We start from the raw sequence: 20527 nt of genomic DNA, 5'->3' as shown, positions 1-20527 counted from the left end.
TTTAGAGTGCTCGCCTACAATATACAAATTATCTGTATTTCTCTCCATATCTCTATGATATGGTAGTCCGGGTTCGTATTATCGTGCATTACTCACGGAGCGGTTTCCCAAAACGTATATTGCCCGAGTTACTGAGAAATTATAAATTGCTTAAGAGCTAACAGGTGATAAGGTTAAGCCCATGAATAACACCTCGAATTTCGTTGGGTTCTCGGAACTTTCACTTGGCATTGAAGACTCGTTTGTTTGTTCTGTGAAATTAAAGTTTACTTTGCTTTTGCTTTGATTGAATGCATAAATTGAAAAGAAAAGATTTCAGGTATTTTATCTGATTTTTTTGTCTTTTTTGATTCAGTGAAAAGTTCGCGCCTCGCATTTTACCATAAATCTCCTTGGGGTCTGCTGGAGCAGCATATGTAGTGCGAGCGCCAGCACAAATCATATAAAAATGCAAATGTTGAGCACACAATTTTGCTTCGATCTTTCGTTTAGGGGCATATAAAAGCCAGCAGTAAATTTCAAAAGTCAACTTCATGACCCGGAAAATTGCAAAATAAGCCAAAAGCTACCCTTCATCGAGGGGCCAGCGGGTCAGCGGAGTGGCGAGGCGGGCAGCCACCTGGCCCACTGCCACTAGCTTCTATCGACTACATACACATGCACATACCCATACATACGTTTATTTGAAATTCATCAAATTTACATCATCGTTGGTCGGGCCCAGGAAGTGCCGTCCAATCAGCAAAGGCAATCAACACTATTATTGTATCTAATCAAAGCACAGCCACAGCATTTGCAACTGTCGATTAGCCGGCTCCTCTAGTACCCTGTACAGTGCACACTCCCCCACACGTTGATATCTCCATTACGGATGTCAGCCACAAAACGAGCATCACGTAATCATTGGCATTTGTGTGTGATGTGTGATTGTAGCTTGAGAATCATTTCAAAATGACCTAAAGAGCTGTTCGCTCTTTGATTGTAAATTGTGTATTGGGATTAATCAACACTCATAAGCATAACCATAATCAGATGTGTTTATAGAGATTTTATGACTTTTTTTATATTATTTATGAATTTGAAATTTAATCTTGGTAGCTTTAAAAAACAGGTTTTCTATTCTTGTATTTGATTGTTGTTTATTTAGTTCAGAGCTGAATGAAATTTGAAGGGAAATTTTTTGATGAACTGGAATAAAATTTCAATATATATATTTTTAGCATATTTGTTTATGTACATATAAAATCATTTTAATTTTAGTAAACTTATATAATAAATTATTATTTGTTTATACTATACAATATATTTGATTACATTATATTTATTATTTTTAAAATACTTTATACTACCAATTTTACATAAATCACAAATCTTTGGTGAATAATTACGGCTTAATAACCCACACGCTTAGAGTCTAATTGCATCTATCTGGACTCACTTTTTTCACATATTCTCGAACCATATAGATATCTTAAATGATGTTTATGCTGGTATGCTTCTATTGTTTATAAAAACTAATTACAAGCAAATTAAAAAATATATATATATCATGTTTATCTATTGTCTGTAGGCAGTTTACATACACTCTTAAAACCATCTTGATCTCTGCTGTATTATAATAATTACTTACATGGGGAAAATATATATTAGACTTCTACTAAAATAATATTCATAATATGTATTCAAAGTGCTGCTCAAACAGATTTTATTTATGTCAGCATCCTATGTAAATGTAATAGCAAAATGTTTTTCAAGACTTGACATAGAGTGGGCACAACTTTGCTGTTAGCTTTCATATTCAAGATTTTTCCATTTTCCATTTCCATTTGCGAGTGCCGTCTGTTGCTGCTGCGACTGGCCACAGTTTACGAACAAATAGCAAAGACATCTCTTAAGAGTCAGCTACGAGTGCTGTATATATAATCAGTGTTTACTTTCTATCTGGGCCAGGAGCTCGCATAAAACTTGGAAGTTAGTTAATGTGCCTTACCTTCGAGTTGATCTATGTAACTGAACTCGAGGGTCACACAAAACTACACTCAGGCAAAGTTCTGGGACAGGTTTAGTTGTTGGTTTGTTTATGCGCAGCCACACTGCCTGCTGGCAGTAAATTCCACTCGAAGGTCTAGGCACTGCCCAAGCCAGCTCAGCTGGCAGTTGTTGGTAGCACAGCAAAGACGTGTATCATCCAGGGGCACAGTTCAGCTATCGTTCATATGTTAATGTTTGTGCATTAGGCTAGAAAGGTGGACCCTCTTTAGTTGCCTCTAATTAAAAGCCGCAAACGAACCCATACACACACACACACACACTCACACACACACGCACACAGGTGTATGCTGTACAATTTAACACTGTCACGCATCGTTTCGTGTGGGCTTTTGTGCTTCGACCTTTTTGGCCAAAAGGTAAGGCTAATCACTGCTCACATAACCCCCAGTCTTAGTGTCCTCCCCTCCACAATAGTTACAATTAGACTAATGAAAACCGCATTGGAGCTCTGTAATTTGATGTCTAGCTTTCGGCGAGTCTGAGACATCTCAACCCACCGCCCTTCTCCATCGTTTTTTGGGGCCATTTGTTTATTCTCTGTCAGAGTTTGGCTTTCGCCAATTAAAATAAATTATTATACAATTTACTCAGTCGAGAACTTAACACAATTACCCACAGATTTATAACGTTTTTAGACAGCAACAATAACAAATGCAAAAAATCACAAAAAAGAAAGAGAAAAGGAAAAGAGAAACATTTTCCACGGCAATGGCCACAAATTCCGCTGTTGCTCTTGCCTCCTGGGACAGGCAAATTGTGAAATACGAAATGCGAAGTATAATGAAATGCTTTCAGCAATCGATGACAGACAGACGGACAGACAAGCAGACACTCACACACACACACATACACACACAGACTGATAGACAAACGATTGTCTGTCTCCTGCGCTGTCTGCCATTTGCGAAATGCATTGCATTTGGCTTTCAAATATTTTTCCATACCCTGTGCACACACTGGGGGAATAAATGTATTATTGTAGGGGCATGCCTGATGTAGACCGAATATTGAGCAAAGTCTGATAAACTCGTAAAAACATGAATATTTTCGCGAGTAGGTTCATTTCTCTCTCTTTTTATATCTGTCTGGCTGTGGGCTGAGTCTGTTATTTAGGGTTGATGAATTTATCGATAACTTTTGCTTTAATATATGCAATTTCCAGCTGAATTTATGGTGGGCTTTTGAGTACGCTTACGCTGTAATTAATTAAAATTTGATTAATATATTCCATTTTAATGTTTATAATTGAATTTTAGATAGGTGCTTGGGAATGCTTTCTAATGAATAATTGCATTTGAATTGGGCACTTGAATATTTAAAAGAGCAAACATATGTATATAGCTATTTTTAATATTTATAATAAAATTCCAGAAAGGAATTTTTTATATATTTATTTATTAATTTTTTTGACTAGGGTATTTTTTAATATTTTTTTTTTTTATTATTTTTCAATTTTGTTTAATTTAGATTTTATGACTTTTTTTTTATCATTTTTAAATGGCATTTCATTTATTTATACACTTATATGTTATACATTTTGTGATCACAGGCTATTACTCTACTAAAGAGTAAAGGGTATCTACCAAGCTGGCAATCTCTGTATCTTAGTCGAACACTTTGTCTTCCCTCTTGCTGCTTAAAACGTTTTAAAACATTTTGTACTCATTGCCTGTGACAATGATGCCCATTTTGATGGATAAAAAGTTAAATAGCTCTCGCAGACACCCCGGGGAGTACGAAAAATCGAGACAATGGACCAGACGCACGCCCCTTGCTTGATTTTCCTGCGAAAAAAAGAAAGAAAAAACCAAAACAAAAGTTGACCCAGCAAATTCTGTTGAAAGCTCAACTCGTTGGCCTTCAAAGGTCAAGTTGAAAGAAAGTCAAGTGAAGCAGCTGTCACAAGCAGGCGAACATATTAAATTAGAATTTTTAAACATAAATAGGGATAGTATATGTACGTATGTATACACTATATTGTTGAAGCATTGGGTCAATATTTAAATATATGTATATGCCGGTGCTCGCACATGTTACTCTGAAGTGCGCAGAGTTTGTTTTAGGATTGTTTGGCCTTTGTGAACCTCAATTGCCTGTGGATGCGTGTCTGCTCAACTGTTTTGGGGCGGGGCTGGCTCAGTGGCCATGGCTAATGTGCGCTGTGCAATGACTTTTGGCCATGGCCGACGGCCATGCTGCAGTGGCTCAGAGCTGGCATTGTCCTCGAGTGTGTGCGTATGCGGGCAGCCATTGACTGTGGCGCCGGCCAGTTTTAATTGGATAACACGAGCTGCGTTGACTGGCGGCTAATTGCTGAGCATTAGGCTGCACATTGGGCCAGCGGCGGCAGGGGCAACGGCAGCGCCAACGTCTCGCTTGGCCCTGACAGTTGGCCCTGTCATTAGCCCTATTGCCAATTGAGGCAGTCAAGTTTTGGCAGAACAGCGGCAGCAGCAGCAGCGGCAGCAGGAGCAGCAGGAGCAGCGACCACACAGCTGCCTTCGCACAATATGCAAACATTTTCAAGAGTTTAAAGCAATGCTCGCTGACTGCAAAGTTTAAGCGCTGTCAACGCCGCAGCCCAACTCGGCAAAGTGACAAAAACTTTTGCGGTGATAAGCGTCAAGTTGCGCTGCTGACTCCCAGAGTCGCTCGCTGTTATGCCCATAACTGTAGGGTCTATCCTGCATACAAGCATGCAACAGTATTCTCTTTTTTTTCCTAAATACCCTGTGAACATGGGAGTCGAAGGGGTGTATAACAGCAGCTAGAGAGAAAGAGACTGCGGGTGTATAAGCAAATTGAATTCATAAATATCGAATTAATGTATAATCTAAATAATTAATTGATAAATATCGATACATTTGCCATACTACCAATTTAGTCAGTAAATAATTCTCTTGAATATTGAATGAATATTTATGCAAGAATACTTGTAAATAATCTATCGATTTACTATATACGCTATCGACTTTTATTATGTACAGATATCTATCGATAGCTTCATCTTATATTGAAGGTTTCTTAGGTAAGGTAGAGTCCGGCTATAACGACACCGCTTAAGATCGTCGGTCCCTTGAGTGTCGCTATAACCGGATTCTACACTATGTGGGCGTATATTTTTTAAAGGAAGTGTTCATCTATAATTATTGATATATCATCCGAAATAGTTTTTAACATTTTTCAGACTATACGCGCTAAAGCTACGAAATATTCTATTGATTAACAACCAAATGCAAACCAAGTACACGTCTACTCTAATTATCGATAAATATTGTAATGAAACCACACACATTTGCATACATATAAAGAAAATATTATACCTTAGAAGCTTCAGCTTTCAAATATCGTATTCATGCTTACAAATCCCACATAGCAGCATTTATCACATGGTTATCGACAAATTTCGATACAGCATAGCTTTGACACATTTCCCATATCATACTTGTTTGTAGCCCATTCAAAAACCTATAGCAGAGCTCTTTCGTCACAGCCATACATCCAGGGCATATCTCAGTCGATTATCGTGCTGCTTGATTATTCCTTTGTTGCCATACTTTGTTTCTTTTACTTTTATTTTAGCTTCCGCATTTGAGCCAACTTGTTACTCAACTAGTACTTACAAGGATGCGACTCGACGACATTGTCAACGTCATAGTTTTGCCAGCAACTCTCTCGCTCCCTTTCTCACTCCCTCTCTCTCTCTCTCTCTCGTACTCACTCTGTCTGTCTGCCTCTAACCATTGGCATGTCGACGGCCCCTCGTTGCTGGCTTTTGCATCTGTTTTTGTCGTCATATCAGTTTTCGTCTGAATAGACACGTTATCTATACACAATATGGCTTAAAGTGAGCCGGCTGGCCGCACTAAGGTGTCAGCTCTGTGCCCAGAAATGCAAGCTGAGCGCTGAGAGTTGAGAGCTCCAACTTGCTGTCACTGGGTGTGCATGTGTGTAGGTGTGAGTGTATATACTATATCAGATTTTGCATGTTTTGAATGATATACTCAGCCGCAGCTCGTTAGCCGAGTGTGCTAGTGTGTGTGTGCGTGTGTGTGAGTGTGTGGCATGCATTGTGGCACAATTCTTTTGTATTTTCTTGCTCAGACGTACATTGTGTCGACACAATCTATTGCATTTCTTCGGCTCCTGCGACTCCCAGCTGCACGGACTCCTGCTGCTGCCTGGGGCTTTCGTTTTTTTTGTGTGCCATTTGAGGCATCAACTTTTGCTCGCTTGCCTTTTGCCACAGCAATTATCAAGCAGCAAGTTTATAGACTCTTGCGGCTGCTCGTTAGCCACATTTGTTTGCCTGAGCCAAGGCAAATCTAAATTAAAGCACTTAACACCTGTATAACGCAATTTAATTGAAATTGCAGAGATCCCCACTCGAGTGGAGCTAAATGCAATTTATTATTGCCAAACGGCAGCAGCTACGGCAACAGCAACAACAACAGCTTCGACTATAAATTTGATTTGGAGCCAGCAATTGGAGAGAATTGCTGCAGCTCACAGTTCAAGTTGCAAGCTGCAAGTTTCCCGTTTCATTGGACACTTGGCACTGCACTCACACAGAGGCATAAATAATGCATGTCTGATAAATTAAACAATATATAGTGAAGCGGCCATTAGTTATGCATAATGTGTACGCCATGTGCGCCAGACTTTAACACCCGCAAACGGTGCCGGCAGGAGACGGGACGGACGACAAGCGACAATTGCAACGCCCGAAAAGCGGAAACGGAAACGTGCATAGTGCATGGCAGTTGCACAAATGCCACAGCACGGGGCAGGAAACAGAATAAACTGGCTGTCAATGGCTCCTCTTCTGTCTATTAGAAACAAAAAACCAAAAGCTGTAAAGATGTTCGGCAACCAGTTGAGGCCGTGTTTGCTCGTCCTGGAACTGCAAATCAAATAGTCTCGTATACAAAGTATAATGCCTGCTATCACACTTAACTGATCCAATTACAGTTGGCAGCAGCGCCGCCTCCGCTTTAGCCCAGCGCCTCATAACCGAGGCAGACAATGGCGCGTCATTAGGGGTAGCCAGCACAGGAAACCGCCCCTGGTGGTTCGGTGGCGCAATGCAAACACAACTGTAATTATGTAATGCATAAAGGCCACATTTACCGTTGCGCCAGCCAGCCATCTGCCATACGGTCCATCCGCTTCCTTCAGCCCCCTCCCTACACTTGCAAAATGTCGACAGATGCTATAATTGAAATGAGAATTACTGCAGCTGCCAAAGTCAAAATGTTGCAGTTGACAGCAGCTAAGCAGTCGCTTCCCATGGCATAGGGGCGTGGCATTGGCTATGGCAAATGGTCTGGTGAATGCGACAAGATGTTGCATGATATTGCTGCGAGTCCCTGCCCCCCTCCCAGCTGATGCAGCAGCAGTAGCAGCAGCAGGCGGGACAACTTTGACTGTAATTACGCATACGTCACGTTGCCAAACTGCATAACTTGGGCAAAAATGGCTGTCAAAGCTCATGTAATTTTCGACTTAAAAATTGCCAAACATACTCACACACACACACAAACGAATACATGGACCTTCACACACACACACACGCACACTCTCTTCAGTTCGTGTAAAGCAATTTGCCTGCGCTTTGTTGTGCAGCCAGCGGAAGATTTTAATGACGTTTGCCGCTGCTCCTGCTGCTGCTCCTGCTGTTACTACTGCTGTTGCTGCTGCTGTTGATAGTGGAGACGAGCTCTCTTCATTTTCGCATTGACTGCTTAAATTTTAAGTTGCAATTGCCCAAAACTACTCGAAAGTCTGATTAGAGCTGCTTAAGCATTTGCTATCCAGACGTTAATTAATTATTAAATTATAGATGATTACGGAAACTATATCATTTCACTCTTTCTCTTATACATAAACTTACTCATACAAATACAAGTATTATTCATAAAAAAAAAAAAAACAATTCTCATTTTTGTTTTAAAGTCTTGGCAACTTTATTATTATCGCTTAAGTTGTGGAGCTCACCTGAAAGCAGAAGGCGAGCAAAGTTAAAGATAAACCAATTTGCATCCTTTGTAAAAACTTTTAGCTGAGCATAAGGCTGGCCACGCCCACTAACGTGTGGTTGGCATTGAGGGTGGGGCGGGTGGTGTGGTGGAGCGGTTGCATGACTGGTGTTACGGCTTAAGTTCCGATAAATTTAATGGAATTTAAAAGTCGTCAATCAGCAGAGCTGCAGCAGAGCCGCAGCCACAGCCTGGGCAAGTGCTCAATTTTAATGCATTTCATACACAAGCGCACACATTTTACACCTCACACACACACATACACATATACATGCGCACATTTAAGCTGCAACAATGAAAGCGCAAAAAAATGCAGCCTCACAGGACGCAGGCTTCGCCCAGTGACTTTTCACTGGCCGCCAGCAAGGATTTCATAGCATTCCTATAATTAATGATAAATATCGCACGGGGAGCACATGCCGTTACGCTGCCGTCAGACAGCAGACGGATCGAGTCGCCGCCAAAGGGGATTCACACTGGCATGACAAATGGCGAAGGCCACCGGCCGCATATTAATTGTTAACCGCGAATGCCATTCGCAGGGATGAACGACTAATTACAGCGCCTGTTAGCAGCTGTCCAGCTGAAGGTAACTCGATTTGTTTCTCTTAAGCCGCAAGCGAAAGTTCATTGAGTAAATGTTGTCTGCAAGTTAATTTGACTTAATCGGAATATATGTCAATAAAGTCAAATGAGCATAGAATCATAGTGAATGTAGAAAATATAAAAAAGATTCTTTTATATATGTATGCCAGCACATAAATTCTATTATATATCTAAAACAATGAAACTCCTCCGATTGATTAAAAATATAATAAAGCTGCATTTTTGTTGAATAGTTTGATGTCATGATATTTCTATCTAGGCTGAACAGAATTGATTAAATTTATTAAGTTGATCTCTCCTCTCTAATATCCCTCTCTCTCTCTTTCTCTCTCTCTGCTCCTCTATCTCTTTCTCTCATAAAAGAACATAACTGCCTCTGTTTAGTTCTTGGTTCTTATTCCGTCCCTCGTCTTTTGAATCAATTGTCACTACCTTTCTCTGTTTCTCTTGCTCACTTTTTGTTTCATTCTAACGATCTGCCTTACGATATATAAGTCTTCCATGGTTCATCTTGTTGATGAATACCTCTCTTCTCATCTGTTGTCCTTCCTCTCTGGTTATTAATCGGTTCGCTGTTTCTCTCTTCCTGTTTATTAGTCTGTTCTCTCTCTCCATCCCTGTTTAATAAGCTTATCTGTCTCTCTCTTTCGCTTTGTCTTTCTGTCTTTCCCTCACTCTCTCTCATTCTCTTTCTCTCTACATCTCTTGCTCTCACTCTCTGTATCTCCCTAGTGACTCCCCCTGTCTTTTGCTGTCTTTCCCCACTGACTCCCCTTCAAGACCAAACTCTTTAATCCTATAGACAGTTTTACAAATTTGTTTATAAGCCAACATATGTTTATTATTATAAACCAAACAATTCACAATATATTTAGCTAAGCAAAGTAAAACAATTATATTTTGGAACGACCTTCAGAATTCGCCCAACAATTTGAATTTATGAGGAGTCTTGGCCAGAGCCGCAGTAAAACCCATTTAGCAAGTTCAACTATTTCAGTGCAGAGCCTCCCACAAGAGCGGGAGATGCGACCCATCCGAGTACCTAATCCTTGGTCTGTGATGTGCACGACCAGAAGTAGAGCATGCCAGCGGCGCAGACCAGCTGGAACCACTGCAGATACTTGATCCAGGACATGCACCGGCGGTACTCGAGGTGCATGCGCTGCACGACCACCGCCAGGTTGCGCTCGATCACGCGCAGGCCGGCGAAGCGCGCCTCCTCGAAGTTGTGCACGGAGAACCATATGGGATAGTGATGGTGCTCGAGATAGAGGCCCGAGGGGCGGGCCACGTTGCCCGGCTGGGCGACGATGTTGGCATCGTCGGGGCCGGCGTTGGGTCCCTCGCCCAGAAACGGAATGATGTCCTCGTGCAGCAGCAGCCGGCGCATGCAGCAGGGGCAGCGGGACAGCACGCGATCGTGCAGATCGGCCCAGAGGCAGGTCCAGCAGAAGAGGTGTCCGCAAATGGTAATCACGCCACCGCGCACATAGTCGTGGCACACGTTGCAGAAGTACGGGGCCAACCGGTGATTCCTACGCCGCCGGAGCGTCTCTGGAATGTTTGCCACCTGCTGCTCAACCTCCGCATTGGGCTCGTCTGCTTGGAGTATAGAGGATTGGAATCTGGGCGACAAGACCTAACGGATCTCACCTGCATCTCCTGCCGTCGAGTCGGCGTCGGCGTCGGCGTCGTCGTCGTCGTCGTCAGTGCGCACCAAATCAAAGTTGTCGTAGAAGAAGTCCGCAAAATTCTGCTCATTCTCCATCCAGTTGGCGACATCCTCATGTTCCGGTAAATCCATTTTGCTTCGACTTTTTCGATTTCGTTACACCGATGCGCAGACTCGGAGTAAAATGTGTAAAAACAATTTTTGCTGTCTATGAACTTGTGTGTAAATAAAGCAAACCTACTTTGATGGGAGATTTTGTAAACTAAGTCGGAGACTCGATTGATTGATAAGCATGCTAGGTGAATACTGTCAGATTCCATTGAACGTAGTCAGTGCCTGTTGGCGCTGTCTTGGCCACAGTCAGCTGCAATTAGACAGCAGACGTCGCTGTGGCAGTCAGGCCTCATAAATTTCAGCCTCCTGCCCGCGGCTGCTTGACATGAGGCGAGTCCTTTTGGAGGTGGCGCAAAAATCGGAGCTCAGCTCGGACAGTGTCTGACATATGGCAGCGTAATTTATGCATACAACGAACCAATGCCATGCGCTGGCTGTGGCAAATGCCACAGATTCATTTTGCATTCCCATCTGCGGCCTCGCAGTTGACCTTTTGTAGCTTCGTTCAAATTTACGCGCTGCGGCTGCCAATTTCGTTTGTCTCTCTCTCTGTATGTGTGTGTGTGTGTGTGCGTGTGTGTGTAAATTGTGCTTGTTGGCATTGAATGGCCGTGGTTATTGCACTGTCGAATCGATTGCCTCACCAATCCATCCATACACACATTATTGACCCACATCGCATGTTCGTTTTACATCATTTAAATAAATAAAACATCGAAATTAACAGTGCGTGCAAACAGTCATTAAACTCATCTCCTCCCCGTCAACAATGACTGTGCACTCAACTGTAACCTTACAACTATTTATTTGTTGGCATAAGGGCGTTCAGTCGCCTCACAGTTGATATACAAATATATAAGAAATATATAAGAAATAAAAATGAACTTTCGACTTTAAATTTATTTTTATATATATAATAAAATAGATGAATATTTCCAGTACCTCTTAAATGGATATTTCGTAATATGTATAATTAATTAGAAATAATAAAATTTTCAGTTTAAGGTAACTAATTAATTTACTTAATTTCTTTCATTCATCATCATGAAATGGGTATTCAATTAAAATCCATACATATTTTTACCCTTTTCCAATTTCATGAAATTAATTATTATTTAAGTGAATATTCAATAAAAACCCACAAATATTTTTACCATTTTCAATTTTAGTTAATTAATTAATTTAATTTTTTATTAATACTTATAAATTCCCTTTAAATTTGAAATAAATTTAATCTAGTTATTAAACCATGAATTGACATTAAATATATATATATATTTTTATTTTCTCTCTCCATATAAAAAATAATGATTAAAGAGTTTTCTCGATTTGTTTTCTTTAAATTTACTTTTTTTTTTTTTTAATTAGTATTATGAAGATATTACGCACAAAAAAAATTAGCTGTATCATCATTTGACATTTAATTACTTTGCCATAAATCGTTTGAAATGCACAAATATTTTCATTCATTTGAATTATGCATAAAGCGAACGCGTTTTAAATTGCATTTAATTTAAATGAAATCAAAATTTGTATTTAATAAATGTGAGTGTGATTATAACGTGTTAATGCGCGGAGCATAATTAAAAATGTTATCAGTTACCAAGGCATGACTGGTTCACGGCATTTGGCAGGTGGTCGTGGATAGAGTTGCGTGTGGTGCGCTGTGGTGTGCTGTGGTGCCGGCAGCTGTGCACGCCAGTGGCTAGTGGCACTCGCAGTTAGTTTTTATTGGCTTCATTTGGCATTTGATGGCCAACGAATGTCCAACCAACCAGCCGCTCGTGTGTGGTGCAGTCAGTTTGATGGTTGTTTTTGTGGTTGCGATTGTGTGTGTCTGTGTGTGTGTGTGTGTGTGAGTAGACGATGTTGCTAGACGAGCGAAGACTCGTTATTTGCATACAAATGGCATTTAGACTCGTAATACACTGCGTATACGCAATAAAAGTGTTAAGCACTAAAGCAGCAACAACAACAACAAAAACAACAGGAGCAACCGCATGGGCTGCCCATTAAATGCAACAATAAATTGCGTATACGCAACGAATGGGTCCGCGATTCGACATCCGGAATCGACTGTCATGGCATGCCCGAAATTTAATTAGTTGGCATTTAACATTCAGCATTTTGCAGCTGATGTTTTTATAGATGTTGTTGTTGTTGTTGTTTTTGCTCATTTACCGTCCCATGGCATTCGCTGCTTTTGGGCATTCCATTCATTCGGCTTGTGTTGTTGTTTTCTTTTCTTTCTCTTTCCTTTTTTTTATATTTTTATTTTTCAGTTAATTAAACGCACGCAAACATTTCGACGTTCTAAATTATACGCAATTAAATTTGAAATTACTTTCGAGTGAGTTCTGCTCGCGGCAATAACTTAACTGGAAATTTAACTGTAAGCCCCGCTGCTGCTGCTGCCAAATGTCACATTTGATGTGGCCCCTTTCCGAGAAGTCAGTCGACCATTTGCGTAATTGGCCCACGCCTATGGCAACTTGCCTTTAACTTTTTCCGGCTGGCAAGTTTCAGGTATCTTTAAGTTGATATCCTGCACCTTAACCTCGTTTGTCTCGCTGCGAAAACTGCACCGTCTGCGCACTTCATTATGCACAAGACGTAAAACGAGGCAAGTAAAAACATTGCAGTCGAGCTTAAGCAATTGCGTAATACTCTGCGTAATACTCTGGAGTCAGCTCTAAGACTTGGCAATTACTTAAAATAAGATTCTTCGAGCATATAGATGATATTTGTCAGCTATATAAAGGAATTCTATCGCTTTCTCATAACCAGCGGATGGTTATTATCGTTAAGAAAGAATTCATCTACTTCCAATACTTTTTGCTCAAGAGATATTAACATTATATCTACTTCCACAAGTTTTATTAGAAATTTGCCGAATATACCTTTGTTGCAGATAGCTGGACAGCAGATGGAAATATTATAAACCCAATATGCTCCACATATTGCTCGACAAGCTGCAGCATCAGCCCGAGGCACAACAAGCCAAGGGCATGGCATGAGTTCAGAGTTAATGTAGCATCGTATATATGTAATATATTTAAATCTTAAGCATCTACTTAGTTTTTTGTTTGTTTAAAGAACTTGAAAATACTTGTACATATATATATGCTTAACAATCGATTTGTAATAAGCACCCATTCTATGGCAGCGATATTTTGCTGGGCTCTTGGGTAAAATCGGGATAGTTATGGATAGCAAGAGCGATCATCATCACTAAAATCAAAGCGATTAGCAGCAATACGATTGCTAACACAAAAAACACCAGGGTTATCATGCGACACTGAAGCTCGAACGGTGTGTATAAATCTCTGAGGTCGACCGCGTCCTCTCCGAGTGCAATGTACTGCTTCTTGATCCCCGTCGTGAGCCCAACGATATTGGCCAGAATCAGAAAGATGAGCATTGAAATGAGCTAAGCGAATGCAAGTCAACTGGGGGTATACGAAAATGACGATTCATATATTCAAGTACGAACCACATAGCGTATGTGCCGCCTGGGCACCGCAAAGTGCGAATTATATAGCCAAGGACTCAGTCCGTAGAGCATGCAAGTGTAGGCGGTGCCCGCGCTGATGCTTTGCTGAACCAACTGCTCATAGCTCGCGGCAGTGGGCATTACGTGGCCAAACACAGCTGCATTCAGTGTGCAGATCACCTACATATGTATACAGGCTATAGCGATGAGTATTGGCAGCAACTACACACATACATAGGTATTTGGCTAGGCAGACCCACCGCTGTTATGAGCAAAACAATCCCAACCACATACTTCTTGGACAACATATTAAGGTGGCAATGGACCAATGACCGCGAATTTAGTTGTTATTTTTTATATTTTTGTATATAAATTATATTAAAACCTAAAAGAGTGAAAAGTCGAAGTAATAATTGAAAATGAATATATGAGATATACACATATATATATATATATATATATATATAAAATAAAAAGGAAAGCTTAACAAGGCGGAGGTTCTTCGATATTAAACATTGAACCTTGAATTTTGATTAGCTTAGAGAAAGTTGATGGGCGGATGATGAGGAAATTTAAGGTATGCTATATCATCAATAGAGAATAGCCTCCTTCTAAATAAGCCTAAGAGCACTAACAGCACTTACTCAGAAATCAGTTTCACTACCTCAAAAATAGTTTTTATTGTGGTTCTATTTTAATATAAAAATGCAGCAATCTCTACTATGTTTATCTTCGATTCATCTTCGATTCATCTGCATTCAATTTGTGGCTAATGTAATACAAACTACATAGTATATATGTATGTATTTGAAGTTTTTCCGTTTTGATGGCATTTCATTCGATTTGATTCCGCTCTCATCTTATCGTGCCATATAAATGAGTTCTATTCAGAGTTTTGCTATTTGTGCAACTATTATTGAAAATTGTGTAGCTCGAGCGAGCCGTGGCCAGCCTACTCTCTGGTATTTATATAATCATTCAAGGCAAATTGAAATTTTCTTTTTGGCATGGAGGGCACTTATCTAACGGGCGCAGGCATGCTGGCTGGCAGGAGCCAGCTCTGGCTGCTGCAGCTCGTGCCCGTTCTCCCGCCCTGGCTCACAGTCTGTGGCGTGGCTGTTGCTGTGGCTCTGGCCTCATCCGCATGAGGAGCGATGCCGGCAACCGGCGCTAATTCATCAACAGTAAAGGCAATTTAGATACTCATCTAACCGGATATCGACAGGCAGTCAGGCAACCGGAGAGCGGAGAGACAGCCAGGAAGACAGAACGAGACAGCTGGAGACAGAGAGCTGAGCAGGGAGTGATCCAAGTGAGCTGATACCGATACTGATACCCTTGTCCTTGTTTGCGGCGGCAGCGAGACGAGGCGGGGCGGGGCTCTGTGTGTCCTGCAGACAGAGTTTCATAAAATATTGATAGACGTGAAGTTGGCAGCGCATATTCGCTTCCTGTTCGTGTCTGCCGCAGCCATAAATAATTTGCTGTGAATGCAATCGTGGGGTTACATGGCGCGTAACCGAAACAGAAGTGTGGGTGCAGGTGAGCGAGCAGGAAACGGGAAGCAGGAAGAAGCAGGAGGCTGGCTGTAACAACGTGATGCTAATGGGAAGGCGGCGCTCGGTGCGAAAGTGTTTTATATGAATTATTCGCTGGGAGCCAATTGGGAGCCACGTTTACGAGCACAATTGAAACTCAACACCGTCGTTGGCCATCGAACGGGCGCTCCTCGATTTGCTGCCTGTCGAAATGCCGTAATTTGTTGTAACTGAATGTGGGTGGCACCGCAAGTGTGTGTGTGTGTGTGTGTGTGTATCTTTGCTGGCGCTTTTTAATAGCTGCTCGCTCGCTGCGCTGCCAGCGACTGTTGCTGCTTATTATTGCTGCTGTTATTGTATCAGCCAGCCGTCCCCTGCCACCCCTGCCACCCTCTGCTGAGCGTGCTGCATGGTAATGTGTATTTAATGACGCCATATCATGTACAAGCTGGAGCATAATGCTGCCCATAACTGGAACCCGGGCCCGCTATCCTCAATGGCCCCCAGCTCCACGGCCCAAAAAGCTAATGTCCAGCTGCTTCTCGCAGTCCTGCGACTCCTGCCAGCCCGGCCACTCCGGCCGGCTGGTGCCAATAAAGCAGGCGGGTGCGCCTGCTGCTACGCATTTCAAATTTTTCACTCGTATATATATCTCCTTTTTAATATTTTTTCAAGTGGCCCCCATTAAACGCGCAGCGCTGGCCTAATTGACGCTTCACTCCACTGTCATATTTACCTGAGGTAACGGCGCTAATAGCATTAAGGGATTATTTATAGCTGCCCCAACGAGTCTTTTGCATCGAGTAATCGCATCTAATTGTGGTCAAGTCTGCCTGCAGTTGGCTCTCCACTGAAGTGCTGCATTATTTACATAGAGCTCTCGGCTTAACGAGTTGATGTTTGCCTTCGATTTGTGTGTGGCTTACGTCGCCCCTTCAGCTATGCCTGGCCAATTATACGAAATTTTTAAGACAACAATCGTTTTTAATGGCCATCGGAACTGAAGCAGGCCCTACAGGGGCAGGGGCAGGGGCAGAGCACATAATACGCCTGATTGCCTGGCGGCAGGATACTTGACTTGGCCTGGACGCTTAAGCAGATTGAAACAATCTCCGGTGTGTGGGTGTGTGTGTGGGTGGGAGCTGCTGTTGAAGCGGAGAGGGAATGTTTTTTCTTATGCGCTCGTCGCTCGTCGCTACGCTCCCACTTCACCTGTCAGCCGGATAATTTATAATGAAGCTTCCTTATTGACAGTGGCAGGCGGTGCAAAATGGCGGCTCTGGCACTTCCGCTGCATTGATTTTTGGCTGTCATGCATGCAGCTTGGCTGACAATTGGCATAAATTATGAACAGCAGCACGAGCAGGAGCCGGAGCAGGCGCAGGAGTGGGGTAACTCGCCGCTGAAATTGAAAATTACGTGGCTGGCTAAGTGGAGCGGGCAGCAGACGTCGCTCGAGTCAAGTAAATAACAATCAAAATCACTTTCGACCCCCAGACGATTTATTTGGAGGGACTGAAACACCATTAGAGGAGCGCCGTGGAGGCGGAGTCGCCGGAGACATCTGAAGGCATCAGGAATCACAACTATGAGGCCTTAATCGCTAGGGCCAGCCTCGTCGTCATCGTCAGATCGTCAGAGGTTTTGATTTATTGCTATTTTATTTGCGCATATCCTTATTTGCCTTGTGTCGACTTAGCGAACAGCCATGCCTGCCCTCCGCCCTCAGTCCTCAGTCTTCAGAGCTCAGCCGCTCGTCTGTCAGCTGCGACGGCCTAAGGCTATTTTATTGTTCGATAAGTTATCAGCGGTCGAGCAAACAAGCAGCCGAGCAAAAGCAAACGTTGCGGCTAAAACTTGACTGGGTCGGCATGCCGGACTCTGACTCCGACTCTGGCTCCGACTCTAGCTCTGACTGTTGGCCTGGCAGTGGGACTCGAGCTGGGACTGGGACTGGGACTGGCTCGCACGATATCATAATTTCACTCGCTCTGAGAGTAACTATGTTTATGTTTTGTACGAGCTGCCAGCCTGTCACAATGCGCTGCGGCGCATAAATCTAAATTAAATGCCTTTTGAGCACAACAAAAAAGAAATGAGAGAGAGTCGATCAGACAGACAACGAATAACAGTTACCCTTTTGATAAAGTAAATGTAGGTTGTATGGGAAAAGAGTTGGAAAGATGAAGTGGGATGATGATACATAAATGTTCAAATGTTAATATGTACATATGTATATAGAGTACTTAAAGCAGAATATATGCAAAATATCAACTAAAATATTCTATCAGCCTTTATTGTAAAATATTACTATACAAAAACTTTTTTCTTTCTCTCTGTTTTACAACTCTCTCAAACCACAATAGACCAAAGTAACCCACACAAGTGACCCACAGTCCGTAGAGTATCTGTGAAAGCCTTCAGCACGTTGTCACTCGCTGTGTGAAAAAGGACTTGGACTTGGTCTCTGAATCGGACTCCGAGTTGGACTCGGGGCGGCCACACCCACGCGTTATGGGCTGTGTGTTTGGGCGCGCGTTTCGGGCAGCGCAAATAAATATTAATCATTGTGTAATAATTTTCTGCTGTCAGCTAAATTTAAGCAAAGTATTCATAATCCACAAGTGAAAAACCACTTTTGACAAATCGTTTTGTGCGTCTTCCGCATGCTTAGGGCAACAGCAGCTGCTCGAAGAAACGAGAACGAATAAGAAAGAGGAAAACGAAAGTAAGAGAAAATACACTTTTAAAGTTGTCAAAGCTGATTTGATTGCCCGAATTGTATTTCACACATTTGGAAAGGACCTCTTGGCAGCAGGAGCAGCAACAGCAGCAGCACGAACAGGAGGAGAAGCAGGAGCAGGAGCAGCAAGTCCTTTGCGGCGGTTGCCAAGCAAATGGGTTTGCAATAATGAAAATGTATTAAAGGGCGATACCTTTGTGCGCTGGGCTCTAACTCGTTTGGGTCAAACGAATATGTTGTGTTTATGCAGGACGACGGTCGATGGGAGGCGTGGCTGGGCAGGGCAGACATTGTCCGTGCGGTTGCCGCTGGCTGTTGGCATTCGATGCACGTAGCGCATTGTTTGAATTTCATGGCGACTTTATGAGTTTTGTAATCAAACAAAGGCACGCACACACACGTTGATGACGTTGTTATTGCTGCCGTTGTTGTTGTTGTTGTTGGTTTAACCTGCACATTAATATGTCAGCTGCTTGCAGACGGCATATTTGGGCCAGCTTGGCGCTTGATAATGCTAATGAGGAACGCCAAGCGATCAAATATTAATGCCAGAGACTTGGCAATGTCGTCGACTTTAGTTGCAGCAGCAGCAGAGGCAGCAGCAGCAGAGGCAGCAGCAGCAGCAGAAGCAGAGACAGTGGCAGAGGCAGCAGCAGCCGCCACTTATAGTGTCTGCTGAAAATATTTTATTGCATACTCTCGGGCGCAGACATTACCTGTGCGAGGGAGGCGGGACACACGCAAAAAGAAGAAGAACAACAGCTAGGCAAACGTCGCTCGCCAATGTGATTTATTTGTGCTGCAGCACTTAAAAACTAGACGTACACACAATGCCGGCCACACCCCCAGCGACACGGCATGTGGGCGTTCGACTGGAGTTCGTAAATTGAAAGGCATTGCCGGAGCGCCGTTCCAGGACTTGGTCAACAGACGTGCGGGCAAACAATGGCTGCCCTGGCCAGAAATTAACTAAGCAACAGTCGCTGGCCACCATGAAAAAGAGAGAGAGGGACAGAGAGAGTGAGTGAAAGAGAAAGAGACACAAACTAACAAAAAATAAAGTGAAAATAGAGGAAAGGAAAACATTTGCAGGCACTCCAACCCGACCCACAGAGAGAGAATGAGAGAGAGGGAGAACGAGTGCAAATAGCTGGATGGATGGTCCTTTGCATGCCGGCAAGGAGCATGTCCTGCGGCTCTATCGGTGACCATCTATTGAAGGCCTGCTCAAAAGCATTAAATAAATATTTGCTTGCCTCTGCAGGAATTTTTACAGCACGTACCCAGTAAACGCATAAAGCACAACAATGCTGAGCATAACACGCAACACACACACATACACATGTATAAACATTGATATATGTATAGTTTGTAAATATCATATCATCAGCAGTTTTCTATAGAGTCCTCATTGGTCGGCTTTTTGGGGTTGACTCTCTCCGTTGGACAGTTCAGTGTTTACCATTTATTTTTGATTTGGGTATTTAAGGTGCGGACGGACAGGACTGTAATATATGTATTCATGTGTGTGTGTGTGTGCGTGTGGGTGCAAGCGTGCGTAAGGGCGTGTGTATTCAGGGCAGGGTATTCACCAGGGTGTTGACAGCTTAAGTGACATTTGGCAGCTCGAGCATATCTAATATCTAATAAATTGTGACAAGCCAAATGTAGAAAAATGTTGGCCAAGCACAAATCAATATGCAGTTAAGCAAATAAACCTGGCTCTAAAGCATTGTTAGCTAGCATAGATAGTGTGAATGGAAGTATATAGGCATATATGTTTATATATATAGACATATATAGCAAATATTATTGCTGTTGTGGTATAGCGTTTTATCGATATAATATATATATGTGTGGAAGTTAGTGTTGTATAATTCGCTTGAGTGGGCCTTTAACAACACGAAAGTGGAGCTAGATGAACGTGATTGGATGACGTGGCAGGAATAAAAACACGTATTGAGCGAAATGAATACTGAGAATAAATGAAAAATATATAAGAAAATCTCTACTTTACTACTGTACCCATCTGGCAACCCTACAAGGTTGACCATACGGACCCATTATTATTATTATTTAAAATTTTTTTTTTATATCATGATCATGATTGTGTAATTTAGTTCAAGTATATGAATTGACATCACTTTCTGAACATAATATCTCTCAAATATTAGTGTGTCCTTCTCTGTTAAATGATATAGGGTTGCCAGAGGAGTGTGGAAGGCACTATATGTACAATTATTGATATATGTATAAATATATTACATACCT

The 20527-nt window shown here is 42.2% G+C and overlaps 2 protein-coding genes across 2 annotated transcripts; both read right to left on the bottom strand.

The window, feature by feature from the left end:
- Positions 1 to 9524: 9524 nt before the first annotated feature.
- LOC108656866 (uncharacterized) lies at positions 9525 to 10640 on the bottom strand. The gene is made up of 2 exons (XM_018109234.3): positions 10350 to 10640; positions 9525 to 10295 (listed from the first exon to the last, which is right to left on the bottom strand). The coding sequence occupies exons 1-2, from the start codon at positions 10498 to 10500 to the stop codon at positions 9739 to 9741; spliced, it is 708 nt and encodes a 235-aa protein (XP_017964723.1). The 5' UTR covers positions 10501 to 10640; the 3' UTR covers positions 9525 to 9738.
- Positions 10641 to 13582: 2942 nt separating this feature from the next.
- Positions 13583 to 14399, bottom strand: LOC108656920 (uncharacterized). Its single transcript, XM_018109373.2, has 3 exons — positions 14236 to 14399; positions 13976 to 14155; positions 13583 to 13912 (listed from the first exon to the last, which is right to left on the bottom strand). Exons 1-3 carry the CDS (start codon positions 14281 to 14283, stop codon positions 13640 to 13642), a joined length of 501 nt encoding a protein of 166 aa, XP_017964862.2. The 5' UTR covers positions 14284 to 14399; the 3' UTR covers positions 13583 to 13639.
- Positions 14400 to 20527: the final 6128 nt, after the last annotated feature.

This window comes from Drosophila navojoa, chromosome 2 (assembly GCF_054131105.1).
Source record: "Drosophila navojoa isolate 15081-1374.11 chromosome 2, UAZ_NAV_1.0, whole genome shotgun sequence".
Classification (NCBI taxonomy): domain Eukaryota; kingdom Metazoa; phylum Arthropoda; class Insecta; order Diptera; family Drosophilidae; genus Drosophila; species Drosophila navojoa.
The sequence above is the reverse complement of the archived record's forward strand: the minus strand, read 5'-3'. Positions and strand labels throughout refer to the sequence as shown.